The sequence below is a fragment of the Phycodurus eques genome, chromosome 10 (genome assembly GCF_024500275.1).
Source record: "Phycodurus eques isolate BA_2022a chromosome 10, UOR_Pequ_1.1, whole genome shotgun sequence".
NCBI classification, from domain to species: Eukaryota; Metazoa; Chordata; class Actinopteri; order Syngnathiformes; family Syngnathidae; genus Phycodurus; species Phycodurus eques.
In genome coordinates this window covers 19,913,790-19,928,910 of record NC_084534.1, presented here as the reverse complement: position 1 = coordinate 19,928,910, position 15,121 = coordinate 19,913,790, and the positions used below count along the sequence as shown (strand labels likewise).

Genomic DNA, 15,121 nt, shown 5'->3' with positions numbered 1-15,121 from the left:
TAAATAATTATGTAATCGATTATTAATTATATGTGGGGAAATGACTTGGCACTATGTGTAGTGTGCAAATCAACTGTCCATGTTAGTGTATTTTAATACACATTAACATGCATACATTTACAGTGAAAAGACTTGTCAAATAACCCAAAGCGAAGATTTTCTGATAAAAGCGCAGTCAGCATCAAAAGCAATGTTTCATAACCTTAACCAAGGCACACATATTTTACACACAAATATTTTTTTCAAAGTCGATACGTCAGTTAATTATGTACCTTCTGAAATAGTATTTCATTGTTCTGCCTGTCACTATATGTCGCTGAAATAGTTAGTAGAATAAAGATACTTTATTTGTAGTTTTTTTAAATTGACAAATTAAGTGAAACTTCTTAATTTTCCACAGCCTAATTATCTCTCATTGCACACTGATATGCCAAGGCGCAGTGGTTAGAAATCACTCATCTAAGGTATTACCGCCACACATTTTTTTCCTTTTACTTTGGGGGATTTTCCCAACAGCACCGGAGAGGGGTACCAGCCATGGAAAGTGTAATAACCATAAAACCATAAATTTAATCTAGTGTGTCTTAGTTAAGGATTTGGCTGTTCAGTACAAAAAATATATAATGAATTATCGATTAAATACGTAAATAGATAATAAAAAGATAGATGGCCATAGTTACACAAGCACACCCAAACTATGACGTTTCTCTCATTAATAACACAACGCACACATTCATCAATGTTTATTTGTCAGTACAACGTTGCGCGTCTGCTTCACACTTGATGTTTGCGGTTGAAATCTGTTCTCTGACCTCCCTGTGTGCATGATCTCCCGTGCTTGCGTGAAGCAAATTTCTTTCCCAGTTACTATGGCTGCCTCCAACATTTCAAAAACATGTATGTTAGGCTCATTGAAGACTCTTAAATTGTCGAGGTTTGAATGTGAGTATGAATGTCTATTTGTGCTGTTTAGTGAAGGGTCAATGAAGCTTTTGTGAAGCACTTCACCATTTGTACAAATTGTTTCAAAAATGTGATAATTTATTGAAACTTCAGTTACATTGACCTCTCCTGGTGAAAAAAAAAACAAGGCTGCCGTGGATTTAAAACATTTTTGCTTTGAAGAATCTATGATGCAAACACACACTAAGAATGAATACCATCGCTAACCACTAGTGCGTCATAATTTACTTACAGCCGCCAGCAATTGTCAGACTGGAAGACATCTGCAGAGAGGAGCAAAACATCACTGAGCAGGTACGCGAGACCTCTTGAGACAATACTGGCAAGAAGTATGCAGAACAAAACTGCATGTAAATAAAGGCATGTCTATTTAGGAGGAATAAAAATAAAAATATTTTTTTCTACAATAGGTCACAAACATTTCCATCACCACTCGTAATTTTTTTTAATATTTAAAATTGTGCAATTCATCAAACAATTTCTCTTTTTTTTCATATCTACACTTATTTTCTGAGCACAATACTTTTTCCTACTTATTTATTTTTGTATTATTATTTTTTTTTTTACGGCATGAGAAAAATATATGAATGTCTTTGATAAACCCGGAGAGGAAACACGGTTATTATCTTGCATACTGTACTTGGAATGATCTTCCTGGAAATTCTTAAATGAGGAAACAAAAATCGCGAGGATGACTCACGTTGAGCGATCTCGCGAGTCTTCATTCGTCGCTCTTATAAGGCAGCAGCACATCCGCGTCCTTCTTGTTCGTCCTCAGTGCAGGATAACGTAGCTGTCACCTTCCTGGTGCTCATCTCCATTGACAACTTCACGCTTTCAACTTTTTGAGTCGATTTAAGGGACGAAGTTTGTCGTTTGTTTTTCCTGCGAGTTTTTTTTATCGGTGAGTTTTGTAAAAAAAATTAAATAAAATCCCGTCTGTTCTTTACAGCCGCCATCATTCCCAGCCGCTGCTTGCTGTAATAGCTTCGTGGCTAATGGTTGCTTAAGACGAAGTCAGGTCAAACTACAAGGATTGTGTGCGCTCTTTCACTCATTTTCTTTCACTAAAGTTCTCGTTAATATTAACAGTATATATTGGTGTATAGAATAATCAACAGGGCAAAAAAAGAAACAATTCCGTGTGTTATAATCACGTAATATCAGGAAGTATGTTGAAGCGACAGAAAGTCAGATGTTTTACTGCCGCTTAGTCAATGAAGAGGAGGTATAGTCAGTACATTTTCAGCAACTGTTTTTAATATCGATTAGAAAGTAACTGCTTATCATCCAAGTTGTCATTTATGGCATGTAAACATTAAACCATTTACCATTTGGTTATTCTCCTGAAGAACACGTGACAATCACCATGGATGTCATAGTGCGCCGCTGTCCATTCCTGGCTCGTGTGCCCCAGGGCTTCATGCAGCAGCCCAGGAATTCGCTGGTGGTTTATGCTCAGCGATGCCCCATCATGATGGAGCTGGCCTCCAAACCTATGGCCCAATCTCTGGCGCGGGCCCTCTGCTCGTCCTCGTCCCATCACCAGAAGCCAGAGAGCAGCACCGCTGAAGGTAAAGTCATGATCAACTCAGCTACATGATTACTTGCGGTGCAATTTCATAACTAAAGCTGGCGTGTCATTGCACTTTCAGGCACAAAACCAGAAATGGAGCCCAAACTGCCTGCTGGCCACTCAACGTTGCTGTCTTCTGGTCAGGCTGTGGCCTCCAAATGCCCCTTCCTGGCTGCGGAGATGGGCCAGAAGAACAGCAGTGTGGTCCGCCAGGTCGGCATGGAGTTCCAAGAGGATGTTCAGGAAGTCCGCACTGTCCAGAAAGGTGAGAGTCGCTTCCAAAATGGCTTTGGAAAAGAGCTGTCAAAGAAACAATCAACTGTTTTGTTCCTTTCCTTGTTCCAGAAGTGTCCCCAGAGCAGCTGAAGAAGCCATCCTTGGCCAGCCCCAGTGAAAATCTCATGAAGGCCCTCCTCAAGCAGCGCCCCAAGATGGTCTCCCACCTGCTGCAGGACAACTTGCCAAGCAGCTGTAAGTGTGTGCTTGGCGGATATTGTGAGGAAATTAGCTTGTCACTTTCGTCACAACGCGTTGCCATACGGGGTCGCATTGCCACATTCGAGAGAGTTTTCCTCTTCCTGACAGTGTCCCGCTTCCACTACGATGACTTTTTCGAGAAGAAGATTGAAGAGAAGAAGAACGACCACACGTACCGCGTGTTCAAGACAGTCAACCGCCTGGCTGACGAGTTCCCCATGGCCGACGACTTCACGGGCTCCCTGGAGGACAAGAGGGAGGTGTCTGTGTGGTGCAGCAACGATTATCTGGGCATGAGTCGACATCCTCGGGTAGTGCAATCAATCATGTGAGTTTGATTACATAAACACATGTAGTCTCATCTTTCCTACTAGAATGCAAAGAGAGAGGCTATAATTTGAAAGACAGTTGACCCCCAAGGGCAACTCATCCATTGTTTGTGTGGCTGTAATAATAGCTGGTTTTAGGTTACAGTACACCTGTAAAGTTGAAGACAATCCATGCCGTAACACTGGTCAACAAACTGTTGCCTTCATAAAAAATTTAACTGAATAGGCAATTTTCAAAGTAATAGTAATATTCTTAATAATCATAGGTACAAAAAGTTACCATAACCATTCTAATGTGACTGTGGTGTGTAACATCAACTCGTTTTGTTTTAACAAACTGTCACACAAGTTATCAAATGAAATCAACCACTCACGTCGTAAAAATGTTAAAACAGCAAAAGCGTGTATATAACCTTTATTGACCCAAGACACCATTTTACATTTGAAAAATCTCACGGCACACCACCACACAAAAATTCACAGAAGTATGAATACTGAAATAATTTTCTTGTCACAAATTAATGACAAGTTGACTTATTCCGTGCGAAATCTGGGCCTGTTTCAATTAAAGACAAAGCTGATATACTTGCAGGAAGCCATGACTTATTAATCGGTGCACGACACCATTTACACAAGATTCAAATCAGTCAAGTCCCATGTTAACAAAAAGTTAATCAATACTGCCTCTAAGATATCTATCAAAAGTCTACTGAAACATACACAGAAAGTGGTAACCTACCAAAATAAGGGCTGAAAAATTGCAACCGCTCGGTCATCCATATGACTACTGGTGAATGGTGATCATCTCAAACTATCATGACTGAAATTCTTGGTAGCAGAGGACATTGGTACAGAAAAATTGAATAACTCCAAATGTAATTCGTTTTACGGTGTCAGGGTTGTTTTTTTTATTCATTGTGAATTTGATTTGTTGTCTCCAGGGAAACACTACGAAAGCACGGCTCCGGGGCAGGAGGCACTCGGAACATCTCCGGGACAAGCAAGTTCCATGTGGAACTGGAACAGGAGCTGGCCGACCTCCACAAAAAGGATGCGGCGCTGCTCTTCACTTCCTGCTTTGTGGCCAATGACTCTACCCTGTTTACCCTGGCCAAGATGCTGGCAGGTATTTTTAATTACCCAGTCAATTCATACTGTAAGTTTGAAGTTTGCAATGACTGTATTTGTGATAACTTGGGTCATTGCAGGTTGTGAGATCTACTCTGACGCGGGCAACCACGCATCGATGATTCAGGGAATTCGGAACAGCGGCGCCAAGAAGTTCATTTTCCGCCACAATGATGTCTCTCACCTCCGAGAGCTGCTGCGGAAAGGAGATCCCACCAAGCCCAAGATCGTCGCCTTTGAGACTGTCCATTCTATGGATGGTCAGTTGTTCAGTTGTTGTTGTCAATTGTCAGGTGGTCATCCCTGTTTGTAGTGATTAAAAAAAAAAGAAATCTAGTGTAACATTAGGCTGTTCTTTACCTGGTAGGTGCTGTGTGTCCACTGGAGGAGATGTGCGATGTGGCACACGAGTTTGGTGCCATTACATTTGTCGACGAGGTTCACGCCGTCGGTCTGTATGGCGCCAGGGGAGGCGGCATTGGAGACCGCGATGGTGTCATGCACAAGATGGATATCATCTCTGGGACACTAGGTCAGCATGACATTTTTACACATCACTGATTTTCTTCCCCTAAATGCAAGACTGAACAAGTATCTTAAAAGGGTTGGCATATCCTGTTGTTCTATTTGAGATATGGCCTCGGCCGTGTCATCCAATATGCTGGAGGGCTTAAAGGAGCTGCTCCCTGCCCTGCTGTTGCTAGGAGACCAGAGGCTTGAATTGCTCTTGTCATTGTCATTTCCATCTGTGTGCTATTCCAGATAACTGCCTTTTCTAGCTGAGAGTCCTATTGAAGGACTGGGACCAAAAACAAAGAACAAACCTATATACATAACACCAATAATGGCTCTAAACATTGCTTACTACTCAACTGGACAAACATATTTGGACACCTGCGGAGTCTTTACTGCTTTAAAATGAGTCTGCTTACATTAATTGATAAAGTAATGTCCAGTGGATAGTTTCTTCTCTTATTGGGTTCTTACCTCTGTTGCACAAAAACATAAATCATTTGTTGGCTGAATTTCACTGACTAATTAGTAAATCAAAAAGTAGTCTTTTCGCTGCATTGTGGTTCATCTAGCGCAACCCTGCTACATTGCAGATTTGTTTGTGGAATGCATTAACTTTCTATTGGGGAAATTCAGGCTGCAACGCAAAAATCTGTGGTTTGTAGCGGTCATTTTTTTTATAGGCACGACACACTCGATTCCTAACTTACTTTCATGGCCTTGCATGTGGGAAAGGAGAGCCACAGTTGCTGATGCACTTTTCAGCTGTTTATTGAATGTCAGGAAAACAGTAAAACAAACACAATGAACGCACTCACACAGGAGCTACTGTCAGCCAAAGCTCGTGCCCAGACACTCTCACAGACTCACCATAGCTTGAGCCAACCGGCCAACCTCCCTCAGCTCGTCACGTCACACGCCACCCCTCTTAAGGGCACATATCTAACATACAGAATATGTAGAATATATTCTTTACATTTTATGCATGCAATTGTTGGTGTGCTCACATATATTTACAATTTTTGTTAAATGTTTAAATGTTTGTTCTCTTCCAGGCAAAGCCTTCGGCTGCGTCGGCGGCTACATCGCCAGCACCGCCACCCTGGTGGACACGGTCCGCTCGTACTCCGCCGGCTTCATCTTCACTACCTCGCTGCCGCCAATGCTACTCTCTGGCGCCCGGCAGTCCATCCAGGTGCTCAAGGGCGAGGAAGGCCGCACCCTGAGACGTAAGCACCAACGCAACGTCAAGCTGCTCCGGCAGATGCTGATGGACGCTGGGCTGCCTGTGGTGCACTGCCCAAGCCACATCATTCCAGTCCGGGTAAATTCTCATTACATGCCTCGAAATAGCCTAACATTAATTGCGAAATTAAAACTGAAACTTGAGCCTTTTGCGCTACTTCTTAGGTGTCGGATGCTGAGAAAAACACGGAGATGTGTGACCTCATGATGAGTCGCCACAATATCTACGTGCAGGCCATCAATTATCCAACTGTGGCCAGAGGAGAGGAGCTTCTGCGCATTGCTCCTACACCTCACCACACCCCTGAAATGATGAAATACTTTGTTGGTAAGCTATAGTCCTGATGTAATTTACACCTAACGTTTGTTGAAATACAAAGTTTGGTAACCTCTGTCTCTGTTTATTTCTCCACAGAGAGGCTGGTGCATACGTGGAAGGAGGCCGGCCTGGAGCTGAAGCCCCACTCGTCAGCTGAGTGCACCTTCTGCCAGCAGCCTCTGCACTTTGAGCTGATGAGCGAGAGAGAGAAGTCTTACTTCAGCGGCCTCAGCCATCCAGTCTCGGCCCGCGCATAAGCAATCGCTCCCAAAGCTGGCTCCAGACGACTCATGCGTCGACCTACTTTCTCTGTCGCATAATTATCTTTGATACTGTATGTCCTCGTAAATACTTATATTTAAAATACTCTATCATCAAATACTATATACTTAAAAATAAAATAAAAGTTGGAAAGTGTACGTATTCTGTGAATTCTTATTTCTCTCTGTCAAAGGCAGAGTAGTTGCAGTTTACTACTCTGCTAAGAACAAGATGTTCCAACACAACTGTGCAACAGTGCACAAAGCAAGGTCCATAAAGACATGGATGACCTATTAGAACACCTTTGGGATGAATAAGTGCAGAGACTCAGAGCCAGGCCTTCTCATCCAACATCACTGTGGGACATCACAAACGCACCTCTGGGAGAATGAGTAAAAAAAAATAATAATCCATAAAAGTGTTCAGTAACCTTGTGGAAAGCCTTGCCAGAAGAGTTGAAGCTGTTACATTTGCAAAGCGTGGAACAACATTACATTTAACCCAATGGTTTGAGAATCGGACGTCACTTAAATAAATATGCGAGTCAAGGCAGGTATATATATATATATTTATATATACACAATATATATACACACTGTATATAGATGATGGCAGCAGTATGAGTCAAAAACAAATGAATTGTGTCTATTATGCTTTCAGTAGGTGCTACCTGAATCTTTGAGTGGATTTTGTGCCAGTGTAATCCACTAAAGGAGAGACTAATCAGTCTTCAGATTTCTGTGATAGGTTTTCATGATGCTGAAAATAGTTCTCACTGACTATCTTAGTAAGATTTTCTAAATCTTTATAAGTACACAAAAAGATACTTTGGTATCTAATGTCACTGTGTATTTTGATTGTTTGAGCCCCCTTAACTAATAAATGTAGGGTATCTTTTTTCCCACTTCTCATAGGGAGATGTAAGAAAATTGCATCATATGCTAACAGAATTTTTTTTAAAAGGCTTCTGAGTTTCTGGTCTTACACAAAGTAATATATTGTAAAAACAGTATATTCAACTGGACCTACTAACCCACTGTTCTGTGTTTGAGGTGACAATCTTTGGTATGTAACCCCAACTTAGATCCAGGAAATAAAACACCATTAGGGGCTGAACAAAAACAAAAGCAAGCATGCATGCACTGTGCAACACACACACACCTGAACTGGTTGCCAGCCAATTGCAGGGCACATACAAACAAACAACCATTTGCACTCACATTCACACCTACGGGCAATTTAGAGTCTCCAAGTCATGCATGTTTTGGGGATGTGGGAGGAAACTGGAGTGCCCGGAGAAAACCCACACAGGCACGGGGAGAACATGCAAACTCCACACAGGCGGGGCCAGGGATTGAACCCGGGTCCTCAGAACTGTGAGGCTGACGCTCTAACCAGTCATACACTGTGCCGCCTCATCTTGAAGGTATACTACTTATTTAGAGGTCTGCGCATATGGATGTCCATCACGCAATGGATGTGTGTGGATTACAAATAACATTACATTTTCAAAATAATATTATCTTTTTAAAAAATTGACAATTCAGATAAGGGTATAGCCAGCATATCAAAGTGATACAAGGAAATAATGCAAAACAAATCAGAACGGAGGTTGACGCATACAAACTGCAGTGGAAATTAAGGAGCAACACTATACCAGCAAAGCTGGTTTGTGCTTGACTCAGGAATCGCTGTGTTTATGGTTTTTCATCTGACTAAGTAATCACTTTTTGGGGGGCTTCAGCAGATTCGGCAATTTTTGCAAACCTTTGTATCCTGGAGAAAATATATGTATTTTAAGGGTCCTGAACACAACGCCCCCAAAACTGATTAATAGTGACCCCTGTTTGAAAGTTTGGAAAACTAGCCTCCAACACCAGTTTTACTAATGACAAGCTATTTGGTGGACATGTCTATAATAACAGGATGTACAGATAACATTTCAAGGAAGAATGCCTGAAATTGAACAGGAAGTTGGCTATTTTGTTTTGAAGTAGCCATTTTGGACAAATTCCAGACAAAATCTGACGGTCTCCTGTTACGGATTTTGTTCAAATGATCCCTAATCAGAACCGGGGTACGAAACAGATGGGTGATGGTAAATTCCTAAGCTTTTTTGCCTTTTCCATCTGATGTGATCGGAGCATGGCATCAGAGTTTGATGATCATTTGGAGGATTCACTGTGAAGAAGGACGTGTGAGGGCTCGTTCATAGCTTCCCACAGCTTTAATTCCCATTTGCAATCATTAAAAAAGCAAAAGGATATAGGATTATAGTCCTGGCCAAAAGTATTGGACTGGCAAGTTCAATTCCTTTGTTTTTGTTGTATACGGAAGACATTTGGGTTTCAGATCAAAAGATGAATATGAGGCAAAATTCCAGCTTTTATTTCATGGTATTTACATCTAGATGTAAACAACAACTCAGGAAAGAGCACCTTTTGTTGGAATCTACCGACTTTTCAAGTCAGCAAAAGTATAAGAACATGTGACTGATGAGTGTTTCTAGTTGCTCAGGTGTTGCCTTTTAGATTGATTGAATTAAACATTAGATAGTGCTTGCTTGTTGGCTTTGGGTTTCACCTGTGAAAATTTCATTTGCTGTGAAGCAAACATGAAGACCAGAGCGCTGTCTATGGGAGAAAAGCAAACAATTTTGAAGCTGACAGAAAAGAGAAAAACGTTCAGAGCTATTGCACAAACACTGATGTACTGAACAACAGACATCCAACAGGTCGGCCAAGGGTATCAACAGTTGCTTATGACAGAAACATTGTGTGAGCTTTGCAGAAACACCCAAAGACAACAGTCAGTGACATCACTGACAATCTCCACAGGGCAGGGGTGAAGGTATGACAATCCACTGTTCGAAGAAGACTTCGAGAGAAGAAATATACAGATCATACCACAAGATGCAAACCACTCGTCAGCAAAAAGAATCGAAAGGCCAGATCAGATTTTGCAAAAAAGTACAGAGATGAGCCACACGCGTTTTGCAACAAAGTTTTCTGGACTGATGAGACCAAGACTAACCTCTATCAAATTGATGGAAAGGCCAAATTATGGAGAAAGAAAGGATCTGCTTATGATCCAAAACACACAAGCTCATCTGTGAAGCATGGTGGAGGTAATGTCATTGCTTGGGCTTGCATGGTTGCTTCTGAAATGGGCTCACTAGTCTTTATTGATGATGTAACTCATGATGGTAGCAGCAGAATGAATTCTGAACTCTACAAAACCATTTTGACTGGCAATTTACAGAAAAATGCATCCAAACTAGCTTCATCATGCAACAATGACCCAAAACACATTGCCAACACAACAAAGGACTCCATCAGGGGAGAAAAGTGGAAGGTCTTAGACTGGCCAAGTCAATCACCTGAGCTTAACCTAGAAACAAACAAGAACTGAAAGAGGCTGTAGAAAAGGCCTGGAAAAGCATTTCAAATGAAAAATGCAACAGTCTGGTAAAGTCAATTGGGTGCAGGTTTGATACAGTTATTGCAAGTAAGGGTTATGCCACCAAATATTAAATGTTATTCATTTTAATTAAATTTAATAATGTCTATTCCAATACTTTTGCTCACTTGTAAAGTGGGTGGCTTCAAACAAAAGGTGCTCTGTCCTGAGTTGTTTAACACATCTAGATGTAAATACCATGAAATAAAAGCTGGAATTCTGAACTTTTGTCTCATATTCATCTTTTGATCTGAAACCCAAATGTCTTCAGTATAACAACAAAAACAAAGGAATTGACCTTCCCGTTCCAATACTTTTGGAGGGGACTATATATGCTTGCATAGTGCCAGAATGTTTTTTTTTTTTTAATTATTATTATTGCAAAAATATATCTTTGAATTCAATGGCACACCACCTGGAAAGTATACTGTGATGGGCCCATCTGTGTTCTGGTGTTGTGGTTTAACAAAAGCTCAATTTGTAAGGTAAGATACAGACACAACCATTCACAGTGGTCCCTTCCTCATTACCATTAGAGTGCAGGGGGTGAAAACACATGTAAAACTTTGCATTGCATTTCAAAACTCTTTTACACATACAGCAGCTGCAATGTGAAAACAATGTATCCCTTTTTGGAACTTGAGGATCGTCATTCAGGGTGCATTCTCTTTGAAATGACACTTGATCATTTTATCTGATGCACAGAGTTTGAACCGATTTGAAATTTTTTTGGTGAATAGTCATCTCTTTCCGCATAACATAACATCATCTTTTAATACTGTGCAGGGAACTCGTTCATAAAATGTGCTTGTCCAAATACAAATCTTTATGTGCCATGATAGGTGCTTGTGTTTTGGTTAACAATGGAATTCAAATGAGCTCAGCAGTTAACTGTGAACGATGCAGACTATCAAATGAGGGGTATTACAGTCACTACCCATCTCTTTTCCTTCTGGGAAAAGGTGGGCATCTATTTGATGGAGGCTTTAATTTCTCTGACGCACACCAGAGAAGTGTAATTCAGCAGCTTGGTAATAAAGTGCTGCATCCTGGAGTGAAAATAGAATTCAGTCTTTATGGGCACTCATGTGCACTTCACAGTTGGCAACAATCCCTTTTTTTGACTCGGGTCACCAAGTACCACCTCTTAGCTCCACCCCGAGTCATCATGGTAAGGAAACCTGTACTCGCAGTCGTAGCAGTAGAGGGCACGAGGTGAGCAACTGCTCATCTCCATGAGAAAGGACTCCCCCTTCAAACTCGGCTAATTTCAGCATGTGTCTAAAAAGCAGGGGGAAATTGTACTATAACTCATGATGTATTTTGATGAAAGCATGTATTAAGACACATGGGAACGGTTTTAAATTGCGAAAATGCATTATATGTATCTTTTATGGTCCTTCTATTCAACCTCATTATCTCATATCGCGTGCAACGCTCTTTCCTGGCTGCAGGTCTGAGGCCTCCAGGAATGTGACCACGTGAGCCTCCCTCTGAAGTGTTCATGAATTGCACACCATCATCTTTTGCCTTTCTCCTAAGCCCGATAACACAAGTATCATAAAGTTAATCACCTTTTATGATGCCATTTACAATCTACATACTCTTGTGTAAAAAGTGTACCTTTTACTATTACATGCAGTCACGGTTTACAAATCAGGAAATCACACAGTGATTCCTGTTTGTAAAGACAGTAGCAGTGCCTCTGAGGACAAACTGGCAGTTGTATAACTGCCAGTGTCGTAATGGGATAAGGGGGAAAAAAAAAAAACACTCAAGACACGCCTGTTCTTGCTGTATGTCTAAAGTAGAAAATGCCAAAATAAAAAAAGTCCCTGCTAGTGAGCAGTAATTAACACTTCCTGTTACAATTCACAATAATTCCATTGTCTAACAGGTCAAGCGAGCATCTTTCTCATGCTAGTTTGCTTTTTTAAATTGTGGAAAATATGCATTGATGCGTGAGTGCTCACCACTTTTTCAATCATGTTAATTTGCATTTTTTTTTTTTTTTTTAATCATGATAGCTGGGCTAGGCTCCAGCACGCCCGCGACCCTAGTGAGGAGAAGCGGCTCAGAAAATGGATGGATGGATGGATATTTCAAATTGAAGACTCAAAATGGAAATAAAAGGTGATGACACGCAGGTGAATATTTTCCACTGGGTGTGTTTAGCGCAAGACATTTTTTGGGTGCAGCATGAATGTTGAAGCGGTAAGAGGAATGACGTACAAATATACCCGCAATACCTGAGTGTGTTTTTTAGAGGCAGCACTAATATTTTGGTGATTGATTTCGTCAAGACTTTTGAAAGGCAAACACATGTAATATGGTGTTATAAAAAATATATGCCTTTGCTCTTATTGTATAACGTGTATTCTTTGTTCATCATAACCTTATATAATATTTTGTTTTGGTACAAGGATAAGGAGAGTTCACCATGTTTCTCCATCTTTGAAATTGTATTATCACTTTGCTGTGAGACAAAGCAAGATGTCTGTGGTTGGGCGAGAGCGCCAGTTGCATGACGCAGATGATAACTGTGTTTTTATGTGTGTATACATGACCTCGCCTAAGAAGAAATAGGCAGACACTTTTTAAAAACCACCAGGTAAATTTGAACTCTCTCCTTGCTTTTATTAAATTGTATCTCATATTCTCAAAGTGCTTGTCCCGTCTCTTGTCTACTAAAGGGGTAACATTTTTCCCTTGACATACGGCAAAGTCAGTCACCACAACAAAATACAGTATAGTATACACAGTAACATTTCTCACTTAACTGAAGACGCAAGTGGAGGCAGAATACACCACTCACATTAAGACTTTTTGAGGGGAAACAAATGGAATACTCCTCAATGGACAAGTAAGTGGCCTGATGTAAACCCAATACAGTAGCTTTTCACTTAATGCGGATGCATGTGAACGTTGCTGGCTTCAAACAAAGCTCACACTGTTTGATGTATTTCAAATCCATTGCGGTTGGTTCATACAGGTTTGAAACTTAACAGATATTCTTTTGATTATAAATTAGTGGCAATGAGCTTCATATAGGCAAAATTATTGGTTGCTTGTGATTTTGTTTTTAATTTGTATTTTTTAAACCAAGCTCTTGTATTGTGGATCACATTAGATTGAGCGGGTTTCCCTTATGTGTCTGTATCTTTATTGTGGAAATGACGCAGTCTAAAATGCTGGTGAAGCGTTTACCATTCTGTTATAATCTTACATACTGAAGGGGCTTGTGTACGTGTACGGCTCCTGGAATTGGCCACAATGACACCCATCAACCTTCACCCCATCCCCACAGTAAGGCCCCCTTGGCACTCATATCACAGCGTCCTTGCTGGTCTCTCATTGACATAAACTGGCCAGTTTCCAGACTTTCCAGCTGGACATTCCGCACCATCCCTGGCCTTTCATGTTCTTGTTTCAATACACCCCCACCTACATGCAAGGTTAAGATTTTTTTTTTAAACTGTCCATCAATTTGTTTACTTTAAATACAAAGACAAATATATTACACACTGGTGTTGTTATGTGACCTTTGTTATTTATTTTGTGTACGCAACCTTCCCTCCAGTATCAAGGCTGTCAGACTTTGTCCACGCTTGCATGAATTCTTATCAGGAACAAGGATGTACAGGAGGAGGAAGGATACCTTCGGTAAATGGCGAGCTGCTCAAGTCAAAAAGCGGTCGTGCTGTACTGCACACAGTGCAACATTTCTTTCTCTGGTTCCTCTTCTTGTTCACGTTAAATGAAGAGAAAGTCAAATAAGTTTGTTTTAAATGAAAACAGTGAAGAGTAAAAAATGCAAAAGGCCTTGTCAGTCCCAACAAAATGTTTACTAATCAGATACTTTATTTTTTTATCGTAATTGTGTATTTCTTTCTTAACTTCCATCTTTTTAAAATACAGTAGATCATATTTTACCTTGCTACACATTGTTACAGGTTGAGAGGAACATGTATATCTGTTTGTAATAGAAATCCATTATAATGCTGTGAAAGCATAGATCTGTCTCTGTTGCTAAATATTCCTAATAACAGTCGGTTGCTGTTCTTTTATGAACTACATTGCCACAAATGTTTTGTAATTCCATCTATCCCTCTATTATCTATACCGCTTATCCTCACGAGGTTCCTATGAGAAAAACAAAATGAAAAAAAGGGACATATGGGGCCATGTTTTGACATTTAAGCTTACTGATGTTTATTTTGATAACAGAGGCAATGTGTTATGCATGGCTTGAGTTTTTCTGAGGTCACTTATTTCTTTTCTACCTTCAAAACGTCATGAAATTACTTGTAAACAAAAACCTGTCAAACCATTAGGCCAATCATTTCCTCATCATTTATATACAGTACTGTAGTTGGCTTTGTTGTGTTGCTAAATATACACCACTACGTTGCAAAACGAGTCTTAAAACTCATTCTTAAAGCTGTGGAGCAACAAAGATAGTTCCTCTTTGCTCTGACAGCTTGACAGACAACAGGTGTGTCCCAAAATTATATACCAAATTAAACTTTCTTAATACAAAAGACAGAATTTTGTAGAGTTGAAAGTTGCTCATAAACTCAACTGACAATTTGTCAAGCAGAAAAGCTTGTTTCTGAGACAATAAATGGTGTGAAATGCTAACACACTCAAGATAGGAGCCAGACATGAAGGATGAAAACAAAAAACAAGAAAAATGCTTTGGGCAACGTTCTAGGTTAACTATTTTCTCCCTCCCTTCGAAAATGGCAAACTGTGAGCAAGTCCACACACATCAAGTAAATGTTTTTCACTTTGAAGCTCCAGTTGACCTTTTGTTGGTGTTGAAAATTATTCATGAATGGACTTCCTTGT

At 40.4% G+C, this 15,121-nt stretch overlaps 1 protein-coding gene across 1 annotated transcript; it reads left to right on the top strand.

The window, feature by feature from the left end:
* Positions 1-1,709: 1,709 nt before the first annotated feature.
* Positions 1,710-6,969, top strand: alas1 (aminolevulinate, delta-, synthase 1). Its single transcript, XM_061688954.1, has 11 exons — positions 1,710-1,867; positions 2,316-2,537; positions 2,619-2,804; positions 2,885-3,010; positions 3,125-3,344; positions 4,287-4,471; positions 4,554-4,733; positions 4,841-5,005; positions 6,042-6,310; positions 6,397-6,559; positions 6,647-6,969. The coding sequence occupies exons 2-11, from the start codon at positions 2,333-2,335 to the stop codon at positions 6,805-6,807; spliced, it is 1,860 nt and encodes a 619-aa protein (XP_061544938.1). The 5' UTR covers positions 1,710-1,867; positions 2,316-2,332; the 3' UTR covers positions 6,808-6,969.
* The last annotated feature ends 8,152 nt before the right edge of the window (positions 6,970-15,121 follow it).

Excerpts from the sequence above, each read along its gene's own strand:
- alas1 (XM_061688954.1), top strand. The coding sequence starts at position 2,333 with ATGGATGTCATAGTGCGCCGCTGTCCATTCCTGGCTCGTGTGCCCCAG. Across the intron at positions 2,805-2,884 it reads AGTCCGCACTGTCCAGAAAG|AAGTGTCCCCAGAGCAGCTG; the intron begins GTGAGAGTCGCT and ends TCCTTGTTCCAG. Across the intron at positions 5,006-6,041 it reads TATCATCTCTGGGACACTAG|GCAAAGCCTTCGGCTGCGTC; the intron begins GTCAGCATGACA and ends GTTCTCTTCCAG.